General features: G+C 39.5%; 1 protein-coding gene across 1 annotated transcript; it reads left to right on the top strand.

Annotated features, from left to right (window-relative positions):
* Nucleotides 1-53: 53 nt before the first annotated feature.
* Nucleotides 54-22,044, top strand: TMEM167A (transmembrane protein 167A). Its single transcript, XM_082074520.1, has 4 exons — nucleotides 54-174; nucleotides 11,584-11,693; nucleotides 17,021-17,055; nucleotides 20,832-22,044. The coding sequence occupies exons 1-4, from the start codon at nucleotides 172-174 to the stop codon at nucleotides 20,900-20,902; spliced, it is 219 nt and encodes a 72-aa protein (XP_081930646.1). The 5' UTR covers nucleotides 54-171; the 3' UTR covers nucleotides 20,903-22,044.
* Nucleotides 22,045-26,333: the final 4,289 nt, after the last annotated feature.

A 26,333-nucleotide genomic window follows, 5' to 3' on the forward strand; every position in this document is an offset into this window, starting at 1 on the left:
GCCCTTTCGTCCCGCCTCCCTGCGGCCGCTCCTGCCAATCGGAGCCCCTTTCTTCGGCAGCGTCCAATCCTAGCAGTGGCCCCACCCACGCCCTTGAAGGAGGTGTCTGTGGGCGCGCTTCCGCCCTTCCCCCTTCTGCCGGAAGTGTGATGTGGCCGCGAGCGGGTCGCCATGGTAAGCGTGGGACGGCGGGCGGGGGGCGGCAGCTCCGCGGGTCCGGCCCCGGCGCCTCCCGCGGCACACGGCCCGCCGCACCCGGCCCGGCGCGGGGCTGCCGAGCCGCGCTCCCCGGGGCCGCCACAGGACTCCCTCACATCACATCCGGGCCGGTCCCCTCAGAGGCTGAGGCCGTCGCCCCCGGGATCGGAGCCGTCCCGGCCCCGCCGTACAGCTTTGCTGGGCAGCCGTACTGCAGACCGGGCACGTCTGCGGCCCCTTGGTCCCTCTCCCGGCCCTGGCCCTGAACTGCCGTGCGTTGTGTTTATATCTTTTTCTGACCTGATGTAATGGGTGTGTTGTTTGACGTCTCGCTGAATCCTGATACAGACTGCTGCTCTCATTTACCAGGAGTAGCCTCAGGGGCCTGTGTCTGTTTTCTAATGAAAAATATGAGTGGTGTATATAGACCTGACTCAGAAGCTTATCAGTATTGCAATTTATGTTTTCTGTAGTGTCTGCCTTTTTTTCATTCCGTGTGCGAAGAATATAAATCAAGGTCAGTGGGATGAGAGAGGTTCTCCTGCCCCTCTACTCTGCCCTGGTGAGACCACACCTGGAATATTGTGTCCAGTTGTGGCCCCTCAGTTCCAGCAGGACAGGGAACTGCTGGAGAGAGTCCAGCGCAGCCACCAAGATGCTGAAGGGAGTGGAGCATCTCCCGTGTGAGGAAAGGCTGAGGGAGCTGGGGCTCTGGAGCTTGGAGGAGACTGAGGGGTGACCTCATTAATGTTTACAGATATATAAAGGGTGAGTGTCAGGAGGATGGAGCCAGGCTCTTCTCGGTGACAACCAATGATAGGACAAGGGGCAGTGGGTGCGAACTGGAACATAAGAGGTTCCACTTAGATATGAGAAGAAACTTCTTCTCAGTGAGGGTGGCAGAGCCTGGCCCAGGCTGCCCAGGGAGGTTGTGGAGTCTCCTTCTCTGCAGACATTCCAACCCGCCTGGACACCTTCCTGTGTAACCTCATCTGGGTGTTCCTGCTCCATGGGGGGACTGCACTGGATGAGCTTTCCAGGTCCCTTCCAATCCCTGACATTCTGGGATTCTGTGAAGGATTTGTATTTGGGTTAGACTTAAAGCTGTGCTGTGAAATAATCCTTCTCAGTGAAGTGCAAGATCTTTATATGAGCAGTGCAGATACATGTTTTTAAAATTGAAAAAGGAATAGCTAAAAGAAGAAAAGGTTTCCCTGTACTCTTCAGGGGTTGTGTGTAACTTCAACACAGTTATTTTAAGATTAGCATTTTCAAAGTTCATAGAATCACAGAATGGTTTGGGTTGGAAAGGACCTTTAAAGATTATCTCGTTCCAACCCCCTGCCTTGTCCAGGTACATCTTCCAATAGATCAGGTTGCTCAAAGCCTCATCTATCCTGACGTTGACAGATGATCCATCTCTGGTGACGTGCACTGTACAGCTTCCACTGAATCTTTGTGTACTTCCCACATATTTATTAAAAGATTAGTATCTCTTGAACTTTCTTATGGTTCAGTTCAAAAGAAGTTCCTAGGCACCAGATCTTGTCACAAGCAGGAAATTGCTGAAAGTTGCTCACCTGAGCTTTTCCTGGCAGATCTCTTTGATGAACCTGTTCTAATCTGTGGCTTCAAGTAGTGAACAAAGGGGTTTCATGATAAGAGGCATAAATTATCTCAGAAGATCTAAAACACACATACAGAAAACAAGAGAAGTGGAACCCTCACTTCTCATCAGTGCCTTAAAAAGGCAGATACTATAGAAGTACATCACCACCTTGCTGTTCTTCATAGTGCTTTGAAGAATTTGAGGCGGTAGAGAAAAGGCAAGAGGACCTTGATGATCAGTGAGACATTTATGTTGCTAAGTTTAGCACTTAAAATGTAATACTAATGTTTCTGTCTAGCAAAAAGATTTTGTCACGCCTGTGAGATCCTGTGAGAACTTTTTCTCCATGGGTCCATGTTGCTTGTTAGATGTTACTCTGTATGCTTGAGGAACCTGAACTAAGATAAAATCCTTTAATGAAATCTTTCTTATGATTTTATGTCAAAGGAGGTGAAAATAAGATTACTCAGTCCTGTCGTGTTTGAATTTCCTCAAGGAAAACAAGAACGCTCATGGCATATCCAGGACTTTGTAGTGTCCATAAAGCTACCTATGTTGTCATGGCTTTTCAAAAATAAGTTGTTTTGTGGGGTTAGCAGTTACGAGCTGTAGTTATTGACACTTTCTTTTGAGCTCACACTTGACTTTGAGACAGGAAGCAGCTGCTGTCTGTGTATTGTCAAATGGAATAGAGCTATATCTCCAGTTTGTTCTCTTTCTCTGAAGAAAATGAGCTGCACCCATGGCAAACCAGTAGTTCTGTAACTGCGTAATTTTTGAAGTATAATTTCTAAAGGACTTTATCCCTTGGAACTCTCTATCCCATTGTCTCCCAGGCTTCCTTACCACATCCTTACTAAGCAAGTCAGTACCTGTCCTCGGTGATCAGACAGCTGCTGCCTAACAAAATATATATATATAAAAGATGGCTTCTACCTGTCTTTTCCTTGATGTGAAAGCACAACTTTTAAATTTTTTCCTGTTCAGTGCCAGCGGGTAGGAAAAACTATTTTAACTTTAACTTTGGAAGGGGTTAGGAGCTTCTCAGTAGATTAAAATTCACTGGAAACCAAAAGGATTCAGAACACAGCTGCTTAATTTATTAAGAAGCAGAAAATGTATTGTTTACGGACTTCCACAAATCATTGTGTCAGTTTATCCTGTCAACTTTTGAAATTTATATCTGAAAACTCAGCAAAACTTTTCCTGTGAGGGTTGAAAAATTTGCCACATACATGTGGTGGGGGGAAAGAGAGGAGCAGCCTAATGTAAGTTTACATTAAAATTAGAGATGGTGAGTTTCTCACCCACATAAGGATAGTCTTCACTTTATTCTGTAGCAAAAGCATGCAATTGTGGTCAAACACAAGTATACATACAAAAAAGGTCTTAATAGATATGCTTTGTGTCTGTAATTGCAATTTGGTGATGAGGAAAATAGGGAATTGCAAAAAGCTTCACAAAGATGGCTTCTTTCCCTTCACCCTCTGGGTAGGTCTGACCTCGAGCCACACATTACTGCCGAAAAATTAATTTGGGAACTTTCCATGAGGGCAAACATTTCTGTCACAAATCTTTGTTGCTGTCTTAGATTGGTGTTTATAGAAGGAGGGGGAATTGCTCATATAACCAATTGTAAAAGCGTTCATTAGTAAATATTGTTTCAAACCAAGCTCTCGGATATAAACATACCAGAATCTGAGACACTGTTCTGCAAAAGAGCTTTCAGGAGTCTTCACGTTCAAAGTCTGTGTCTGGCTTATTCAAAATTACAAGGAGGAGTCAATCCTGATTCAGGTTTGCTAATAGCTTTGTTTTTATCATGGCCTAAAGGTAGATAGGATTAAAAATATCTCCGACCTCATCTTAAAGTCTTAAGGTGTCATTAACATATAGGAATATACATGACTTCGTATTGTGAATTTATTTTGGAATAACATAATAACATCGTCTTGCACATTGGTATTATGAAGCCATCAGGCATTGAATCTTTTCAAGAAGCAGCCATTCGAGTTTCAGGGAGTTACAGCTGCAGCAACAAATTTTTCATAGGCCTCTGCTACCCAGGTAATCTGATTTTGCTGGAAGTGTGAGGGTTTTCCCCTCTTGTGCAGAAGCTGTATTGCAAGCAGATGCTAGGACCTCCTTTGCTACCAATTGTGCGAAAACTGACTCCATTTCTGCACTTCTTACTTGTTGACCCCCATGGGAGCTCTGGCGTGCTCCTAACAGTAGGAGCGAAACATTGAGGGGAAAGCAAGAAAGATCTGCCCTCTCCCTGCACATTTCGTCCTGTCAGAGTAACAAGCTTGCCACGGAATTGAAAGGAGAAACAGGAGACATGTTGTGGCGAGGTAGGGACAGAAAAATACATTATTTACTTTTATTACACCAAGCAAACATAGCAGTGTGGTGTGCGACTTCAGAAGGGAGATTTAGATAATTTGACAGAAACTGCTGCTCAGTTATCAAAAACACAGGAATGGTACAAGTTTCTAACTAGCTATGCTGCTTCAATGAGCAGCAATAGAAGCCAGAACTTACTCGTTAGGGGAGAAGATGTTTTTTTCCTTACATGGATAATATTTCTTCCTCTGTTCAACTGCGCTCTAGAATTAGGGCAGGGGAAGCAAAAGCACTACAACTTGTTATGTCCTTTTAGAGAGCTCTGTGGCAATGTTCCAGAAACTACTATTAGGTTCCCTGTTACTCTGGGGAACATACTTAGTTTCAGTTTCCTCAAAAGAGGATTATAGAAATTTCTGTTATATAATGAGGGAAAAGAGCAGAGAAATATCTCTGTAAAATTGCAAACTATGTGATCTGCAAAGAAGACATGGAGGAAAAGATAGCTTAAGCTTTTACTGCCACATCTAACATGAATCTGTGTTTGTTGGATAAATATATAGACATATACACCTATACATTACAATAGCCCTGAAAAAAAAAAAAAAAGCCTAAGATTGCACCTTTCACTTTGTTTTTTACTGTAAGATTTTTCTGTGAAATGCTACATCTGCTGGCTACTTACACCAAAAGTTCAGTTTTGAAACTGTTGTCTAAGTATTGGGGCAAAGGAGAAGGAGTTCGAGGGAGCATGCAACTTTGACATTGTCACCTCGAGGTGTCATTTCAGTGTTGGTCTGTGGATTTGAATTGCAGTGAAGAACTGTGTTAAAGTCAAGAGAGCTTTTGCAGGAGAGGACAACTGTTTCCATCTGTTAATTCATTGTCTAATTGTTTAAAGAGATGTGTTATGTTTTAAAGAGATGCATTAGTCTTCAGTTGACTGAAAAGCATACAAGTTAGTTCCTATGTGCTGTACTTGCCATTTTAATTAGTCAACATATGTCAACACCTGTCTAGAGGAAAGATTCCCTGTTACTCTATTCAAGCCTTAGCCTAAATTGTATGAACGCAAAACCACGTATTTTAGATAGAACTTTGAATATTTTAGGCAGAATTGTGAATGAGCATTAGATATTGTACTTAAATTCATTGGAAACTAAATTCTGGAGTGAATGTGCGGTAAATTTAACATAGAAAACCCTGTTTATGTTGCAGCAACCAGTAGCTGCTATCTCAATGGTATTCAGATACTTATTAAGCAGATACCAGTTTTGTGTGAACACCCCTTGCTTAGTTCTGAAGTGCAGTTTTGCCAATAATCACTTCAAACCTTACTGGTTTGAAAGTATTATGTTTTTCTTATTGTTCTAATTAGCATGCCACTTTTACAAATGCTTATTTTCCATTCATTTTTTATGAGGTTACATTTGGCAGCAGGGAGAAAATGAATTATTTTGGAATAGGCTGGAAAATAATTTAATTATGTGAATGTTTTAATTATTTTTTACCAATTGCTTTGACCTTCAGGTTGGGGGTAGTCTTACACATTTTATTTCCTAATTTTTTTTTCAATATTATACTCCTAAAAGCTAGATTTAGACTGGGAAAACAAGATTTGCAGTACCTAATGGAAACCTTATATAACAAGCATTTTCTCTTTCAGCTTTTTAAGGACCTCTTCATTCAAATTTCATAGAGGTTGATTTCTTTTTTCCATGGTGGGTTTTGAAACCTACATTACTATATTAATGTAGACGTTTACATTTTTATCGGCACTTGCTTAACCACAGTTCAAGTGCCATGTAAACCCTTACTCACATTTTTATATGAGAAAGACAGTGAAACAAGCATTCATTTCTTTGGTTCCAGAGAGCATAATCATCCATCAATTTTATAATATTGAGGAGGAAAAAAGAAAATAAAAATGTTCTAGAAAGTATATTCTGCAGCATATTACACAAATGCTGTTTTCATTTTTTCAGAATATTCTCATAATTTATCTGTGTTTGCCTGCCTAAATGGTTATAATAGTAACCATGGGGCAAAGTTTAACAACTTGCTGGCACTATGATGGCTTCTCTTTTTATTGTGTGCACATATGAAATCGTGGTCACGGTGCAATCAGAGTAATCAGTTTGTAAATACTGAAAGTCTAGAGAAGCTTAAGCTTTGTTCTGGGAGAGCTTTTGCTTTAGGCTTTCTACCAACCTAGCGGGTCCTTCCCTGACATGTATAGTTGCATCAAAATTTATGTGGTTTTTTTATAGTGCTGTGCAAGGGTTGTATCATTAAGAGGTTCATGGTTCTGTGGTGCTGTCTTCAAACAAATGGAACAGAACAGTATCTGAATCAGGGAATGTAGGAGAGATGGAATTAGTAGGAAGTACAGAGTTAGGTACCATATGAAGCCTTGAGTATGGCTTATTTTCAATGTAGAAGAAAGTTTAGGATCAGTGCCTCTCTTAGGGCTATGTCTATGGAGGCTGAACACACATTTCCCAGTGATGACTGAAAATTTAGGCAACCATCTGAGAGTGTCTTTTCTTTCAGCATGTTGAGTTAAATACTCTTATAAAGTGCAAGAGTTGTTGATAACCAGAACTCTGAGCTACTGCGGCTTTTTTTTGTCTCTTCTCCCCCAAGTGTAGCAATGCTGACTAAATTGCAGGAGTGACAACATTGTCTATAATCAGGTTGACAGGGGCTGTGCAGATGTTATGGGCCATCAGGATTCCCGTCTTCAGCCACACAGGAAGTGTTTCACTCTAAATCAACACTTACTAAAGTATATTAAAGACTTAAATTACCACGTACTACTCCATAGTTTTATTCTTGCTCCATCTACAGAGTCCTCCCTTCTTCCCTCTCTCCTCACCTCAGAAAAAGGAGCTGTTGCACCATCTCCTGCTCCTGTATTGTAGCAGACTGATGGTGTCCTCTAGGGCAACTGGAGACCGTTTCTTTCCATATAACTCCCAATTTTGCCCCATTGTCCTCTGTGCTGACAGCTATGCTGTTGGCATGAGAACTCAGATGTGAATACGTTCAAATGTCTGTAGCTATGATACGATGCGATGAGGGAAATAATGTTGAGGCTTTTTTTTTTTTTAAAGTCTAATTTTGGGAAGGATTTAAAAGAGCCTTTGGGCATGTAGCTCTCAAAGTGAAAATCCGGAGTCTTGTAATTTCTAACGACTTGCGACAAAACTTGCTCTTGCAAGTTCTGCTGAATACAATACCTCTGTAGTGCTGCAGGTGATGTGATAGTGCTTCAGAGCAGAATGTAACTACTAGGGTGTTTCCACCATGTCAGAAAATGTGCCAAATGCAGATGTAGAGAATTTCAGCATGTATAATTAAAGCCGCAGCTTGCACTGAATAAAACAAGAATAAAATGACAATGCTGATGCTTTTCTGCATTTGCGATCTCAGTCTTTGGAAGTTAGTTGTCTTTAACCACACGTGGACACACATTCTCTAAAGGACAGCATCAAGTTCTCTTCAAGTGCTGAAGTTTCTTTATAATGGGAAAGAGACTTGCAGGATCTACATTAAGCCAGACAACACATTTGAAAAATACCAATTTATTATGTTTGGATCAGAGGAACCCAGTTTAACCAAATGAACTGCAACCCACCTACATTACGACATTTTCCAAATAGCTTGGTATGTGAATGCAGTATTTTTTAAAAGGATTCCAAGTAATGTATGACTCTTAGAGCAGCTTTTAATTACATCAGTTCAAGCAGCTGGATGTAAATTGCCCTTTTCTATAAATTCAGCTGGGCCATAAGACTTACTTCAGATGTGAAATGTGAAGCCATCCGCTTCGGAAATTTTCATTTCTAGTTTAAAACTGTAAACAAAATATGCCTGTCCTTTAAAAGTGGCTATATAGATAAATGTGTAATTCAGAGCACAGCTCAGTTGAATGACATATGTAATTACAGCAATGCCCTACACTGCATGTCTGGAGAGACATATGAAGAGCTCAACAAAGAACAATTATATACTGTCCCTATTGATTGACTAAAAACACATTTCACGAGTATACATTTACAGTCCCTGCTTAAGGGGAAGCAAGTGTACCCTTCTACTGTTTTTTCGTATGTTGGAGTACCCGGTCCCGCCAGCCTCCTTGGGAAGCAGCTGCAGGAGGAAGCTTGCAGGAATTCATGGGAACCAAGCGCTGGCAGGCACTGCACTGTGAGATGTCGAGAGCAGCTGTCTCTCCCCAAGGACTGATCAAATTAATCAGTTGATAGGGAGTATCTGGCTTTGCTGAGTGGCAGCCGCTCCTGGATCCGGCCCCGTCGCGTTCCTAGACCCGCAGGAGCCAGGAGATGCTGCCTCTCCTAGGTCATGAGAGTTGTTTCTGCTGGGGAACTGAGAGTTTCCTGGTTTCTGAAGTTGACAAAAGCTTGTGCCTAGTACAAAGTCAAGAGTCCACTAGTAATGATAGGTGAGTAATCTGTCCGTTATTAATGCCAGGGTAGAACAGAAATGATGTCTTGGCTACCTAAGCTAAACTACTAAGCTAAACATAATTTAGCAAATGCTGTGGCTCAGGAGAAAGGCAGGAAGCCTCACCTTGAGTACCCAAGAGCTGACTTTGGGTGTTGGATCACCACTCTGCTCGTGTAATGTCCCCTCACCCTGTTCTCACTCTTCACAGAGACCTTCCTGCATGTCATCTACTTCGTATAGTTGATACTCTTTATCTTTCTCTGCTGCTAATCTTCACTCTGCATCCTAAGAATCATGTTTTCACCCTCTCCCTTTTTTTGTCTCCCTGGCTGTTGTCATAGGAAGCGCTTGAGAAATGAGGGATCTGGCTTGGGAATTTTGTTGCTGCAGAAGGACGGCTGATGCAAGAGGGCTTCTGCTTCAAGCAGGAGTAAAAGCGAGAGCAGCGCACACACCTTTGGGGTCCTGCCCTTGAGGATTCTGAAATCTCTCATGCAGGCTGTGATGGCAGAGTTTTTTAATTGCTCCTTCAGCTTCTCTATGCTGTTGCTTCTTAACCAGTAGCTACCCACCCATTGTTGGCCTGCTGCACCCCATTAACTTAGTCATTTAGATTGATTTGTGTATCTAGCCCTGTATAATGCATGGGAATGGTGTTGGTCTCTTCTCACAAGTAACAAGCAATATGAAGAGAGGAAATGGCCTCAAGTTGTGCCAGGGACAGTTCAGGTTGTATATAAGGAAAAATGTCTTCATGGGAAGGGTTGTCAGGCATTGGAACAGGCTGCCCAGGGCAGTGGTGGAGTCACCATCCCTGGAGGGGTTTAAAAGACGCATAGATGAGTTTCTTTAGGACATGGTTTAGTGCCAGTGTTGGGTTAATTGTTGGACTCAATGATCTTGAGGGTGTCTTCCAACCAAAATTATTCTATGATTCTATTCAGGCTGGCAATTCTATGCATATTCTGGTATTGCTTCATATGATTCTTGTAGGCTTCTAGGTAAGCTAAGGTTTGCTCATTTTTTTGTTTGGTTGGGTTTTGTTTGTTTGGGTTTCATTACGAGGTTTTAGACCTTAGTGTTAGAAGGGTCATGGATGTTCCAATAGCTTTGCTTCTACTAGAGCTTCTAATTTTTCTCTCTTAATTTACTGTTATTGCAATACTGAACTGAAATATTGTGGTTTGCTTTTATAATTCTCTTTATATAGTGAAATTTGATTATCAGACCTTCAAAACAGAATTTTGTGACACCAGAAGAAAGTGCACATAGGTCAACAGAGATGTGCCTCAGGTTTGGAAGTGGTAGCTCCGATGTGCTTTTAGATCCCAGCAAATTCTGCTTGAAGAAGGAAACCGCAATATAATAGCCTTTCAGAAGTGCTCAGTATTTACACTTGGTTATACACTATAGTTGGCTTTCTGAGTTGAGCAGTGTAAAAAAATGTGAGATATTTAGACACAAATTCATCAGAACTCCAGAGATAGGAGTGAATTTATTGTATTTGCTTTGCTGGGATTTTTTTGGTTGGGTTTTTTTTCTTTAGTTAGTTAACTAGTTAGTTAGTTAGTTCAGACTAAATAGGATTTGCAAATTAGTGTAGCTGAGAAGGCTGTTTGAAGAAAACAATTGCTTAGTGTCATACCTGCTGCTGTTAAGCTGACCAAAATATTAGGCGAGACATACTAGATTTTTTGGTTTAAAAAACAAACAAATCCCACAGCTTCATGCAGCTGGATTATTTTCACCTCGTAAGAAGAATGTAAGTTTCTGATTTGGGACTAAGGTTTAGAAGCTACAGATCACAGGGACTAGTAGGCACATATTTCTACTAAAAGTTCCACCTAGTGTATTATTTATTGGAGTGGTGATGTGGCAGTTGCTGGAAATTGGCATCAGCCATCTTTCTTCCAGATTTTGTACTTGGTTGTGGAGTTACAGCAGTGCTTACAGAATTACCCTCTCTACTCACACAATGTTTATGTTCCTGCAAGAGATTGCTTCACGTAAGCAATTATAGTTGCTTATAAGTTAATTATTAAAGAACATGTTGGCCACACAAGACTCAGGCTTTAGTTAAAAAGAAGTGCTTGTGATATGCACTTACTGCATTTTTCTGATATCTTAAATTTAGAAAATAGATAATGTAGCAGTTTCTGGAGAATTGTTTCTTCTTATTGCCAGTAGGCAGATTAGTTTGACCAGCAAAATATGGATATTTACTTCTCTATCCTAAGGCAATTCTTTCATTTGTCTAGCATTTGCCATATAATTAGCATGTCTAAAAATGTGTTTATAGTAAAGATATTTTTAAATTTAAAATCAAAAGATGATTTGAAAATAAAAAATAATAATTTATATTTTCATAATTCAGGTGGGTATAATTGTATATATTTTTACAAATCTGTTGAATATTGTGTGTTGTCTTCATAAAGCAATGTATTAACAGTCCTCCTACATATTTATTGTTATTCTCTATCTTGGCTGTGACTGGTTTAATTGTCAGATACTCTTCACCTCCACTTTCACCACCACCAGCATATTCTATTGATGCAAACCACAGTTACACTTATTTTTGGCTGAGAGGGAACATCTGTTTTCTGTAACTCTTAGCCTGCTGCTAACGGGTTTCCACAACTGGCTTTGAAACAGGTACCTGGGAGCAAAACTGTAAGGTTAACATTTTGCCTGCTGTTTCTTTGCCCTTCTTGTGATGGATTGAGAAGGAAATCGATGTCCCTTCCAATCCCTAACATTCTGTGATTCTGTGTGAAAACTCTTATTCTTCCACAATCATGTGCAATGAGCTGTTAAGACTTTCTCACGCACTGGCTTTGTAGGTTTCGTTTGTGTTTTTAACGGGTATTGTCTCAGGGACCACTTATTTTCTCCAGCTTGTGCAACAAGGGAAGTTTTGTACTGCAAAGAGGTAATTTTTCTTTTCTGATTTCCTCCTTTAGTCTGCCATCTTCAACTTTCAGAGTCTGCTGACCGTCATCTTGCTGCTCATATGCACCTGTGCCTATATCAGATCTTTGGCTCCCAGCTTACTGGACAAAAATAAAACTGGGTATGTAGTCTTTTCATTTTAAAAATACACAAGCTGTTCGGTTTCAAGTACAAAGTTTTACTTTTACTATCTTCTAATGATGTATTGTAATACAAATCCTATTTTGAAAAAGTTCTTTCTTTAAAGATAACATCTTCATTTTACACCTTACAGTAGAAGGCAATAATGTACTTGAAAGCTCTTTCTTGCAATTTTATAAAAAGAATTTATTAACTAGCAAAGCCAGCTAATAGAGCTTTCTTAGTTATTTTCTGGACTTGCAGCTTTCTCTTTAGGTGGTTATGAAAGATACAGACATGAGTGACAGAAAACATTTTTCTATATTCAGCTGTTGCTGTAATAGTTTATTTTTTATTCTTAAGGCTGGATAAAAGAACATTAACAGCAGAAGCTGTCTTTTTGTTTGTTTTCAAAATAGTCATTTTGGAAGTATGAGTTTGAAACACAGGTTCACCAGCAGTCTAACTAAAAAAAAAATGAAACTATTTTATCAATAAGCAACACTGTCCTTTTTTTTCACTCCTTTATGGAATTTGTAGAAAAGTTTTTGAAACCTTCTACAAAGCCTTGTACAAAACCTAACAAGACTTTTGGTCACTATAACTGCATCTCTCATTTTTATTCCTAAAACAGATATTCCTAGGAGATCAGTGTTTTTTTCCTTTGTGTTTCCCTTTCTCCTGGAGGGGGTTTAATGTTGCAGAGCTAATACTGGTGCTGAACAGTTCCTCTCTACCCTGCTTGGCAGCACAGTTTTTGGGGTGATGGGAGATGGGGACAGCCATGGAGCCAAATCTGCGTCTCACTTGTACTGTTAATACCTTTTCACCTTTTGTCTTACCAGTTTTCTTTGTGCTACAAAGAATGTGACTGGCTGTTGGACTGTGATTTAAATGCTGTGGTTTTAAAGTACCAATTGGGTGATTTTGACCTAGAATCCACTGAAGCCATCCATGGTGTTTCAGTAATACTGAACACAAAAGAGATAATATTTATAGAAGTAGGAGGTAATTCTAGCTGGTAGTGTTCTAGCTGGAAAAAACAGACAGGCTTTTGAGCACTGGGTGTTCGACTTGTCCACTTTTTCCATTAGATCATTTGGTGTTAAAGAAAGTGTTTGTTTTTTTTTTTTTTTCCCGAAGTATCTTCTGCAACTTCTGCATTTAATTTTAAGAAAAAGCATCAAGTTTATCATACAACTTTTCTTGTAGAAATGTAAGATATCCAGAGTACACTAGCTTTTTCTTTTTTATTTGGAATTGTAACATGAAAATGCTTCTGTCCTTTCATATGAGTCTGTGAGGTTGTCACTGACATGAGAGATTTCTTTTGATAACAGTAAAGATGGAAAGAAAGGATGACTTCATGAAGGACTGAGAGAGGGTGGGGGGAGTTCGAGTGTCTGCTAGTAGAAGATAACACAATAGTCAATGAGGTATACACAGTAAGAAGTAAGAATATTTACTTTACTGATTAAAATTTTAGTGCTGTTCTTGGCAGGGAGTATTTCCTTTAATCTGGAGCTACTCTGTTTATTCTTGAGGCAAATCTGTCTGGAGTACAATAGAACTCCCTTCATAAAATGTTTTCAAAGAGCGCTGACACAGTGGAGAAGTTGAGTGTTTGATCTGTAGGTTTGTATTTATATAGATGTTGGACATACTATTTTATTTTTGTTATATATATATATATATATATATATGTATATGTATGTAGTCTACTTTGTACTGGAGAATAAAACGTTGGCCTGGAAGCAATGAAATTTGTTTCCTGAATGGTAGATGTTTATATGGAGCTCATATGCTCTTAAGCCCCTGTCCCTCTTCACTAACATATTCCATGCTTAGATGGAAATGTCTAGACATGCTGGATAAAATAAATTCTAGTGATATTTCATGTTACCACAAAGATGATCTTACCTCATTATTCCTGCTCCAAATTAACAGCATAAAAAGTTGCAATAAAATATTAAAGTGACAGGAGAGATGTTGATGGTTATTCACTGTATTTCTGACCGAGTGGTAGCTTTGAAGATTTAAATCTGTTGATAGTATGTAAAGAAACATGTTTCTGTTGGTTGAGAGACAGTGTTGCAAAGTGATGTCACCCATCTTCATAACACTGTGTTTCATCCCATTGACTTCTGCCTAAACTTGTCTTTTCCTACCAAGCCAAACAGAATCTTAAACCTTCATTTTCCCTGACGCAGCTTGAGAGTTTCCGTGTGCTTTGTCCTGAGCAATAGCATTTAAGTTTGGGAAGGAAAGTGGAGATTTACTGTTTCATGCTAACTAGAGCAGAATGCGCGCCATGACATAATTCTTTCCTCCCTGCTAACCAGAAATACACGTTAGCTTACGGGCAGCGGAGATTTCCCTTGCCTTGCCACAGCATTGCAGTGCGGTGTCTCTCACGCTCCCTCCTGCAGTGACACTGGGGCTGTCCTGATAAACACGTGGCAGCTGCATTTTGCAGCGTTCCCAGTCTAGCAGCCAAAGTCTACAGCCCTACTAACCCTTTCTTGTCTTAGTGGGCTTCATTTCTTTGGATTTTTTTTCTCCAGATAACCAACACCACTTTTATGATCAGCGCTTTTAACGTTAATACTGAAAGCCAGGAATATGCAGCAGCTCATGCTGATTTGACTGGTGGCTGCCAGAAAACAGCAGGTGTGCAAGCCAAACTGACACATTTCACGTGCATCGAAACAAGAATGAAGATGGACATGAAGGGGAGGACAAGTGCAATGGCTTTCAGTAGTTGCTTCAGGAGGAATTATTTTGGAACAGATTCATTTAAAGCAGCATCATTTCTGTAATAGTCAAACAGGTTTTGACTTGAAGAGGTAAATATTGTGGGCCTGAGGTGAACAGTAATGGAAAAATTCAGGAGAGCAGAAGGCCTGCACAGGCTTTTCTTTCAACATGAGCTCCCAGGTTCATCCAAAGGCTGTGATTATAGCTGATTAGAAGGCCAGATTTCAATTTGCCTTTGCTCAGCAGCTAACTGTGTGTACAAGCAGATGTACTGAGCTATTCCAATAGCAGCACAAGCCTCTTAAAAAGGTGCTGTTGTCATCTGTTGGAAGTCTTGTCAGTCCTGGCAGTGGTGACCTTAAGCTTATAAATTCTTCACTGCAGCACAGGCAGATGATGAAACTCGTATTCTGTTTTGTACCCCCCACATCAGAAAGGAAAACTCGTATTTTCACCAAGAAGGAGGTTTTCTAGGGCTAGGAAAAATGTACGATGCTTCAGTCATAACTTTACGTTGTAACATAGAGTTAAATAAACCCTGAGAAGGCACAGAAATGCCTTTGCTGAGATTGTGAATCAAAGTAAACAGTTTTATAGTCTACCTGAAGGACTTAATATTATTTTTCCCAGGTGAGATTCTTCAAATATGCGTATGAAAAGGACAGTAATGTTTTATTTCTTTGAGTTCCTGGGCAAGTTTTTGAGAAATAGCAAAATGAGATGCTGAACTCTAGAAGTTTTTGTGTTGGTTTTGCAGCATGCAATCTGCAAATCTTAATTTTAGAGAGAGTAACAACAGTTCTGAGACTCTTAAACACATCCACACAGTTCTCTGGAGCTGTATTTCTGTAAGATTTACACATGAATGCCTTTTTAGCTGCATGCATCTTCAAAAAGTGCATAGATGTCTTCAGGTTACTTCACTGCGTGACCTCTTAGCCTGGAAAAGTATGATGGTCTACTTGCAGGGATTATTACTTCTGCTTGTGGAGCTATATAAAAGCAGAAAAAATGAGCTTTGACTATACAGAAATACTCTTGGCTTGAGGTACAATGATCTAAAGCACAAATGAAAAAGCTTGTTTTCTAAAAATGAAAATACTGGAATGCTGTTCACAATAAATTGGTCAGCTAGAGGTACACATGTCAAAGCATTTCATTTGGACTTTGAAAACCTCAGTCACTTGCTGCCTCTCAGAACACTTGATTTTCACCTGCCCAACACCAGACCTTTGTTTCACAAGTAAAGGGGACGCTGTTAAATGTAAAGAGGGAGACACACTGAAGTAAACTAAGACTATAAAAGAGGTCATAAAATATGAAATAGCATATAAATCCTTTTTTTTTTTTAAAGTGCAGGATATGTTGACTGCTGAAATATGCAAGAGCAAGTGGCCCAAAACTACCTGTCTGTGTTTAAGCAGGAAAAAAATAGGCAATTGCCAGAGCTCCAGAAAGGGGGAAGGCAGATAATCAAACCATTGTGGGTACGGGTTCAGCGCGCTGCGGGAAAGCACTTGGAGAACTGCCATCACAGCAGGTAGTAGATGCAACCCACAAATAACGCAGGCTGAAGTTACTGCTGATAAACATATCAGGAAAAGGAGGAAAAAGAATTAATTTTTTTTTTTTAGTCCATAAATCTGTATAGACAATATAGTTAAATCCAGATGGTTCTACTGCATTGCTGCTGTGTACTATGAAGGAAACCTTGCTGTAGAAAAGCTTTCAACGCACTTTTGACCAACATTTGAAAGGTTGAAAACTGGCTTCTGCTTCAGGATGCTTCAATATTCTTCCCATCAGACAGTGTGAGATTGTTTTAGTTACACAGAGGAATTATAAATTTGCATCATACATGCTTGCACGTCCTTTTGAATGTGCTCTGAATAGTTGAATCCTGCTTTTCTCCTTTGTTATTTCACTTGTGAGAATTAACATCCTGGGCAAGCAGCATTACAGAGACATGAGCAAGGTAAACATCAGCAAAAGGGTAAAAACAAGCCTGAAGAATTACATCAGATTACATCTATGAGTTTTGTCTGCTAGAAAAGACATTTTTATTTACTATTTTAAAGAGAAATACAAAGGAGAGACTACAAAGCGTTACATTTAAAGCAGTCAGGTTTATCTTGACTCATACCTGCAGGAAAACTTGCTTCAAAATCTTAACATAAAAAGTTTTGCATATACAATGACCTCGAGGTCTGTTGGTATTTCCTACTCCAGTATTTTTCTAGTTCTGAATTTTTTCTTTACACAATTTTCTGTCTGTGGTACTTAAATGTAGAATGTAAAATTCTGATGATATCTTTAGATTTGGAACACAGCTGAGTAAGTGCGTCTTTGTTTTTCTGACATGCAAAATACTTTGCTACACCTAAAAAGAACTTTGCCACTTGTTTAGTTCACAGCCTTAACCCTTTGTGCAGGAACCTGGTGTTTTCTAAAATCAAGAACGGTGTCAGGTTGACAAACTACTGATACTTTGGATTGTTTAGCATAGAGGAAAGAAAATCAGTTGACTTAAATTATTTTATTAAATCTAATGAATTTATTTTATCTTTACAGACTATTGGGAATTTTCTGGAAATGCGCCAGGATTGGTAATATTTTTTTCTTTGAAGTCTTTAAGACCAGTGCTTCTTCTAGAGTGTGCGTTATTAGAACAGTGTTTCCATGTAGCAATGACACCCATGTTTGTACATCATGTTAAAAAATGCACAAAAAAATAGTGAAGGGAGAGAGGATGGAGTAAGACTGTTTCACATAGCCTCATGGAAGCCTCCATTTTCTAATGTCAATTCATATATGTGATGTTATATTAGCAAAAGGCTTTCACACTTTTTACTATGTGAAATAACCAAGGCCATACTTCTTATTATTAACATACAAAGAAATCAATGATTCCTTATAAACTGCTCTCTATTTGAAATTCTAATGGACTACTGACAAAAGCCAGATGTTTACCTTATAGTAACAACGTGGAATTCATAATGCAGTATGGTTCTGTTTAATCACAAATGTCTTTTTTCTCTCCTTTCTTCAGTTAGCTTCTGTGCACTTTTGCAATGTGCAAAGCTGTTGGTGTCAAATGGCATCCATGTGTAAACTGATCAACTCAGTCTGATTGAAGACATTCTCCAATAACATTGATTTTAATCCTTATTCTGAAATTGTTTTGAGAAGGAAATGGGAATGGACAACAGAAGTTATATAGCATTAGGATCATAGAATCATAGAACAGTTTGGGTTGGATGGGACCTTCAAAGCTCACCCAGTGTCACCCCTGCCATGAGCAGGGACATCTTCACCAGCTCAGGTTGCTCAGAGCCCCGTCCAGCCTGGCCTGGGATGTCTCCAGGGATGGTTCATCCACCACCTCTCTGGGCAACCTGGGCCAGGGTTTCTCCATTCAAACTGTAAAAAATTTCTTCCTCATATCCGGCCCGAATCTCCCTTCTTTAGTTTAAAACCATCACTGCTTGTCCTATCACAACAGGCCCTGCTAAAAAGTCTGTCCCCGTCTTTGTATCAGCCCCATTTAGGTACAGAAAAGTCTCCCCGGAGCCTTCTCCAGCTGAACACCCCAACTCTCTCAGCCTGTCCTCCCAGCAGAGCTGTTCCAGCCTCTGATCGTTTCTGTGTCTCCTCTGGCCCCTCTCCAACAGGTCCATGTGTGTCCTGTGCTGAGGACCCAGAGCTGGACCAGCACTGCAGAGGGGTCTCACCGAGATATATCCAAGAATTTTTTTTAAATCTTGCAAATCCATTATCAAAACAATGTTCCTCAAGTTGCATTGTTAATGCAGAGGAGAAACATTGAACTTGTAATTCTAGATCTTCCTACTTGTCATTGAACCTAAAGGAAAAATGTATGGTTCCCTTTTTTGTATTTTCAGCCTTTGAAAAGGACGTGACTTACGTATTTCAGTATGTCAAAAAGCATTGATGCGAAAATGGGGTTTTTTGTGAAGACCTGTTGTTAAAATGATTGCTGATATTGTCCTATGTAGATAATAGACATAGCAGAACTAATTTTAGTATTGTAATTGAAAGATACTGGCAAGGTGGCACCTGTCAGAAATGGATTTTGAGCTATGGCAGCAAAAACAAATGTGAAAATTCAGCTGCATTAAGTTTTTTTCCAAGTTGAAAAGAACACCTTACCTTACCATCTTTCTAGTTAATTAAGTGCAAGCATGTTTTTTTTCTATTTGCTATGCACATCAAACAGCTTAAAAATATTTAAGAGTACACAAGAGGGGTTATGATGTCCCTGCCAACTTGATAATGTTAAGAACTGCAGTTCATTTGGAATATAGTCCCCGTCATGTAGTGACAGTAACGTTTGCATCTGCTGCATCCGAAGTAATGTATGCACTTTTGTGTCCCATACTGAACTACTTCTTTCTCTCTCTTTTTTTATGTAAAACACTAATTTCTTTTCAACTTATATCTGGAATGGTCCAATTTGACTTTCTTCTAGGCTGACAAATGCCGAGGTAGCATCGTAACATTCCTTCCATATGTTTCTTTACATTACAGTACCGGATCCTCAGTATCTGGGAAATGGGCTTTGAAGATTATTCCTATCATTTTATTTGTGTTAATCACAAAAGCACATAGAAAGTGTAAGCTTTTAAAAATTAAAATGCCTACTGGCTTCCTTTACATTTAACTTGCCCAGTATGTTTAAACAACCTTTTCACATGTGCATAAGATTTTAATAACCACCAAGTGGTTACATATTTACAAAGTTGTGCAAAACGTTCTTTAATTCTGCACATGGTGACTTCTCATTTAAGAAAATTAAAAGCAGGAAAGTATAATCCATATGAAAATTGTAATGCTCTAAGCTGTAGGAGGTGGACTTCCTCAAAAGTTTTTTTTAAACAGATGTGAAACTGCAGACATTAATTTATTCAGTTATTTGAAGTATATGCCAGTTCATTACGTCTTGTAATGTCACTGTGACAGGCACTGCTGCTTATGGATGTCACTACAAGTATTTAATTTTTCTTTTGCTGTGGAAAGTTTGTTCCTGCCATATTTGAAGGTCCTGAGGGTTGTTTTCTGAGGATTACACCTTGATGCTAGACTTGAGAGCCTTGGCAGTTGTTTCTCTTTACTGTTTCTCTGAAAACTGCATCTCAGAAAAGATGGTTGATAGTAAGACAAAAGACCTCGCACAGCAAAAGGAAATGGAACTTTGTTTAAAGCAAACAGCTCCAGCTCTGTCTTTCTGCTTCTGAATGCTTAAAAACGGAATCTTTTCACTTAAAGTGAAAAAAGACTTAAAGAGTCATTGCAGTGTTAACACTTCCTGACAGTTTTGTGGGCTGGAAGTACCGTCCAGCATAGAGGACTCTGCTCTCCAGAGAGAAGCCAGCGGATTCACAAAGTGTAATGCTTAAGTAGAAGAAAGAAAATGCCTGGCGAAGTGCCTGTGTAAATAGGTAGCAGTCTGATTAACATTACTAATATTCTTCTGATTGTGTTATAGTTCCCTAAGATTCATTCTTTTTTTCATAGCTTATTTGGTGAGCAAGAGACCTCTGTAACATTTTGATCTGGACCAAATGGGTGGGAGTAGATCTTTCTCGATTACCTTTGCCAGCAAATATAAGTTTGTTAATGGACTAAACTTCACTTTTATCCATGGTCTGTCCTGAAAAAGTCTAATGCTATTTTGAAAGTGTCAGAAATAGAGGCTTCTGTGCAACTTCTGTAATCTGTTGACCATTTTTATCTCTAACCTGAAAATCTGTGGACCAGACCCTCCCCACATGCTGGCAATATTATGTCTTTCTAGCAAAGAAAAAAGAGGCATCTGGTCATGTCTGTGCTGCTGTGAGTTCCCCAGCCAGTTAGCTGGCTCCTACATGATAACACGCATAGAAGATGTGCCTCAGCTGGCGCAAAACTGCTTTTGAGCAGCGATAGCCCTTAGCCACAGTTGGGGACAGAGCCAGTAGAAGATTTGGTAGTTTGATTGGCTTTTTCCAGTGCCTACCTCCTGGCTCTCTGTGTCTAAGAGATAGCAGCAAAATATATATTATATATATATTTCCTCGTGAAACCGCATCTCAGAAATGATGGTTTATAGTAAGATACAAGTCCTTGCATTGACATTTGTTTAAAGCAATCACTTCCATTTTTGTCTTTATGTAGCAATGTATCCTGTCCTACATCTTCGTTTTCCCACTCCCATGCACGTTCTTTCTCAGTACAATTTGTTGTCGTTGCATTTCTCCAGCTAGAAATGAATACTAATTTGCACATGCAGTGGGATAAGTATAATGTTAGACTAGGAGCAGCCTAGATCTACTTTGTCCTGCCTGAATTTTTGATTTGCTTTGTTTTTTTTCTGTCCTCTCAGGTGAACGGAAGAGCCCCTTCGTGGCTGTGTGCTGTGTCTTGATGGCCATCAGCATTCTGTTTGGACAGTAGCAACTGGAGAATGTCCCCTACTACCGAAGAGCAGAGCATGGAAGAACTTCTAGCAGAAAACGATAGGAAAGTGTCACCAAGTCTCCTCTCGCACATTGGATAACCTGGATCCCCCCTTCCAGCAAACGGACCATCATGTGCAGTATTAGTGATCATAACGTAGCAAGCTCCAGATGACAAGTAATTATTAATGTCGAGTCAGTGCTGACACTCTGATGTAACTCGTGAAACAGTGTCTGTTGTATATCTGAGTTTGAAGGGAGATGATTTTACACCATGCAGTTGACAAGGCTTTCAATTTTTTGTTTGATAGACCTCCTTAATTAAAACTTAAAAATTATAAAACTAGCAATAAGACCACTTTTACAAGAAAAAAGAACATTGTGACTGTTTATGAAAGTGGTTTTAGTTTATGTTTATGTTTATGAAAGTGTTTTTAGTTCTTACTGTCTGAACAATTCCTGTCATTTTGTGATAGCTACACTCACACATTAAAAATGTGACCTCTGGCCCAAGTTACATTCAGCTTTTGTTTTCTAAACTTACAGTTCCTCAACTAATCTATCAATACTTTTACTGCTAAGATATCAATAAAGGCAGGGACCATAATCGCAGTGATGTCTGAATAGCTGCTGACAAGATGTGGGATTCGAGAACCTGGACTGTATAAATGTCGTATATATTCATTTTTAGAGATCTGGATCTCAGGTGAATCATTCCCCAACTTTTTTCAATATTGTGACAAAAAGATGCAAAAGGCTCTGCTGCTGTTGTTGCGTGTAATACAAGGTTGATAAACCAGTGAACAGTTGGCTTCTTAGGAGTCTTCAGATAAGGAATTTGTATGTCCCAATATTTAAAAGTTGAAAAAAACAACTAAATTAGATTACACTCACTATTAATAAGATTAATTAGATTACCTTTTGTAATACTTGCCATTAGCATTTACTCTATAATTTTGAAAACTTTCAATAATCTGGTAACTTATTTTAATAGTGCCTGACAGCTGTGTTCATACCAGACAACTATATGACTTCACATTGACTGCATTTGAGAGTTGTCTATCAGCAGTATTTTTTTGTGGTCTGATAAGACGTGTGATCAGAATGAGCTAAACTGGCAATAAAACACACTGAGAGGTATGCAACTGTTGTCATTCTTGTTTCAAAACCTTGTTTCATAGATCCAGACTACCCTGCATGTAGAAACAGAGTGATTGTTAGATATTACCTTTGCATTATCTCACATATACCTGCATATCTAAGTCACCATCAGAAGTGCTCATCCAAAACTCTTTTCTAATCTGGAGCCAGGAAAAGAAGATTTCTCCAGTTTAGGCCAAACAAACACCCCTGGAGAAGGACAGAGCTGTATAATGATGACAATACTGTGCACACATAGAAGCCTTAAACTATGCAGGAGATCTGGGGAGAAGCAAAATCTATTTCTGTAACTTTGAATGGGGATACTACTCCAAACATTGCATCAAAGCAACTGATTTCTGGATTTCAAAGGTGCCATTCTGACACTGAGAGGTGGGAAATTCCTAAGGCAGGGCTGTCAAACTCATTTTCACCAGGGGCCACATCAGCCTTGTGGTTGCCTTCAAAGGGCCGAATGTAATTTTACGTGTAGGAGTAGTTATATTTATACAGTCCTACAGTTATATTTAGTAGTTATATTTATACAGTCCTAAAATTACATTCGGCCCTTTGAAGGCAACCGTGAGGCTGACGTGTTCCCTGGTGAAAATGAGTTTGACACCCCCGTCCTAAGGAATCTTGGGTTTTGACATGTTCAAAATATGCAAAGAATCATCTGATAAATCTTTATATTAAGTGATTATACTCTAGTTTTTTAATATTTGTAGGAATTTTTAAATCAATAGTGGTATTTGTGTGATATTCACACATTTCCAATTCATCCAAATCTGTTCTAGTTATCAGATTAATTCTTAACAATCTCTTGTGTTTACTTATGACTAGGAATACCTGTGAAACAACCCAAGGAAATTTTTAGTTCTGAGAATCCGAAAGCTATTGACAAGGAGGCGTTGTATTGCAAAAGCCTTTCCTGTTCACAGTATTTTGTCACTAAAGAAGTTCAGGCAAACAGGCCTCTTTCTATTTGTTGTTTGTTGTTCAAACTTTAAAACCATTTCTTATACAGCAGACCTTTATTTTGACCTAAATGCAGGTCATTGACAGATACTTCCTATAGAGTTTTTTTTTAAATTTTCCACTTCGTGTGACATTTACAGAATATTCGTGGTGTACTAGCTGCATGGTTGCTCAACAGTGCTACTTTAGCAGTAAGCAAATAACACATTCCTCAGCAGCTGCTGAGAAAACACAAGTTCAGCAGCACTAAGTTGTAAGCAAGTGTTAGAAATGATTGAAGGCAGAGATAAGTGTCATCTATGGTGAGGCCGCTCAGCACTTTCCTCTAGTAAAAGAATCTGAAAACAGGTTTTTAAACTGCGACAAAGTTCCCTTGTTTTGTTATGAGTGCCTTAGGCATGTGTTTGCCTCAGGATGAGTTCTTTGTTTTTCAAAATTTTGGCTTTGAAGACATAGATACCTCATCTCTATTATAAAGATATGCGGAAAATACTGTTTTCCCATGTTGGAGGCTTAGAGTCATTTTGCTTTCTTTGCTTGGTTTTTCTCATGCAAAAGAGGCATGAGAAGGCAAGAATATCTTGACATTTGGCCAAGGGGAGAGTATAGTGTTGGGCACACACACTTGGTAAAGCTTTACAAGTCATTAAACTCTCAGCCTGAACTGTGCATTTTCAAAGTGCAATAAATAAGTTCCGATAGATCTATGTCACAAGAGGTATCAGGGAATCGCAGAATCACAGAATATAAGGGATTGGAAGGGACCTCAAAAGATTATCTAGTCCAATCCCAATAGTATTTTCTGGCACTCAGTCTTGCCTCTGAGACCTAGACTGAGTAGAGAAGTGAGATACTACTGAATGATTTAGGTGCTAAAATTGCAGATACATAATTTGATGGTGTTACGTAGGTTGACAGAGTAGATAATGGCTGTCACAGGTGGCTGAGAAGACAGCAGCAGGGATTTATGCCTGAAATACAGGAGGTTACGACCACAGTGAGTCTGGACACCTTACCCTATGCAGAAGAGCTGGAATGTGCACAGAGGGTCAATGTAATAGGGATTAAATATGACTTATGCTGTAGTTGTGCCCACTACTATAGAAAAGTGCTTCCATGTTGTGACTTCATCCATTTATCTAATCAACATCATCTATGGTGGCTCTAACCTCTGGCAAGGTTTCCCATCTATACTTGTGCACACCTTGCATGGGAGGTGAGGGTGGTGTAGGCTGTGGTTTCCAGGTGTAGCTCGGAGGAGGGACCTCATCTTTGCTAATGAGAGAACAACGAGAATGCAGGATAATAGAAGAGTGTTTTCCAGTAAGACAGCACGCCGTCAATCAAGATTGCACAACTTGAAAAATACCGCGTGTCCTCCCTTCTAAGAGCCGAATGAGCAGAAGGAACAGGTATGGACCCTACATCTTGTGTTTGGCACAGCTGTATTGCTATCACTTCACCAAAGGTATACCAAGCTAAAATTTGCTAAAATGGCATGAATTTGCAATCTTGGAACAAAATGTGGCAATCTACTGCCTAACAATACAACCAGTAATAGATTAATGCAATAAAACCTGAAACATGATGTATTGTTCTCTGAATACACAGGATGTGTTATACCCTTGCATATACTTGCTATGGATTAATCATATATTGATTTTCATGCACATCTGCACTCTGAATGACCTCTAAATTCAAAGCAGGGATTTCGGAAGACAAAATTGAAAAGCAGTAATAGCCACGTTGGGAAATGAGTAAAGCATGAGTAAGAGATGGGATCACTGTAGAGGTCTGATGATATCAGGAGAGACTGATAAGCAAACGGGCAGACATAGCTCATGGAGGAGGAAACAAAAAGTGGAGTCCAAGGGTGACTGGAAGATTTCATGTTCTTGGAACAGTGTTGTTGTTCTATGAATGCCCTTTCTACCTCATTAACCACAGCCAGTGAGCAGTGGAAATATCACTGTTGCCAAGAGATGAATTTGCAACGTGGTAGAGGAAACAATTATTCTGTGAGTGCTCTGAGTCCTTTATTCTTTCAGTTCGTTCACCAGCTGAAACCATTCGTGTTGCCTGTGAAGACAACATGTTACTCACAGGTAAAGCAACCTGCAGTTTTTCTCTCCAGCCCTTAGAACCAAAGCAAAACATTAAACATAACATTTTGCAATGGACAGTTAGAAATGCAGCACCACCACTCAGTATTATGACTGGTGTTTTCCCACTGCTGAGCTCCCCAAAACGCTTGGGTCTGTGATTACTGCTTGCAATTAAAGCCACCCTTTTCATCCTTCCCAGGGTGTCTCCATAGATCAATAAGGATGACAGAGGCGTGACATCTCCAGTGCTAGCCCATTGACATCAATGAGAGAGCCCACCATTTAATGCTTAGAAAGGCTCATCATGATCTAGTTTCTCCTTTCCATGCCATAACTGCCTTCTGGAGAAAAGAAAACAAAAAGAGGAGCACCATCTTCATAGTAGTTTAAAATGCTAACCTTGGTAAAAACCACCAGAAGCCAGGAAAGCGTGATCTAAAGCTGCTTCTCATACTCATGCAGCAACTTTATATTACCTAGTCAAAATAATCCCAGTTAGGCAAGGTTTTCCCGTCTGTTGTGGTTTGGGTTTTTTTTGCCTGTCTTTTCTCTTTTTTTACTCGAACATTGTTAGGCGTGCCAGTCACAGCTGACAAGTGCTTTCGACATATATTATAAGGCCCATATAGGTTCCAAATGTATTTAATGACACTTGATGACTAGCTGGAAAACTAGTTTTTCTTTAGCTCATGTAATGCAATGTAGTCAGCGTGATGAGTATGGAAGATACATCTACATGTTGAAAAAAGTTTTGAACAAGTTGCCTGAATTGTTCACTCGACTACAATTCTTGTATTTTATAAACAATACCCTTTTTCATGATGCCTTTGAGGTCATAAGTACGGCAAAATGCATGAAGAAATATAGTCATTCTGCAAGACCTGTTGACAGTTGGAAAAAAATCACATACTTTAGGGCATGGAGGATCTTTGAATCTAAAATAACAACTCTCACACAAAAAACTAACCTATATTTAGCTTTCAGTTTGTGGACCCTGCTTCAAACCTGAAGAGCTTGTGTGATCAAAGGCACATCAATTTTTTTCAGAGAATATTTCACAAGATATGTCTCCAGACAAGTTTTGCTTAAATCCCGTGACCTGTTCTTTGGCTAACAGACCACAGGTAGTCTCTAATAAGTAACCCTTTGCTTTGAAGGTGCACCCTTTTGTTCGGCTGTTTGACATTTGGAGCCCAAGCTCTTCTG

Source organism: Streptopelia decaocto (assembly GCF_964273445.1).
Source record: "Streptopelia decaocto genome assembly, chromosome: Z".
NCBI lineage: Eukaryota > Metazoa > Chordata > Aves > Columbiformes > Columbidae > Streptopelia > Streptopelia decaocto.

What these genes read in the sequence shown, in the direction of transcription:
- TMEM167A (XM_082074520.1), top strand. An exon ending in CTGGACAAAAATAAAACTGG is followed by an intron (nt 11,694 to 17,020) that starts GTATGTAGTCTT and finishes TTATCTTTACAG; the next exon opens with ACTATTGGGAATTTTCTGGA. An exon ending in CTGGAAATGCGCCAGGATTG is followed by an intron (nt 17,056 to 20,831) that starts GTAATATTTTTT and finishes CTGTCCTCTCAG; the next exon opens with GTGAACGGAAGAGCCCCTTC.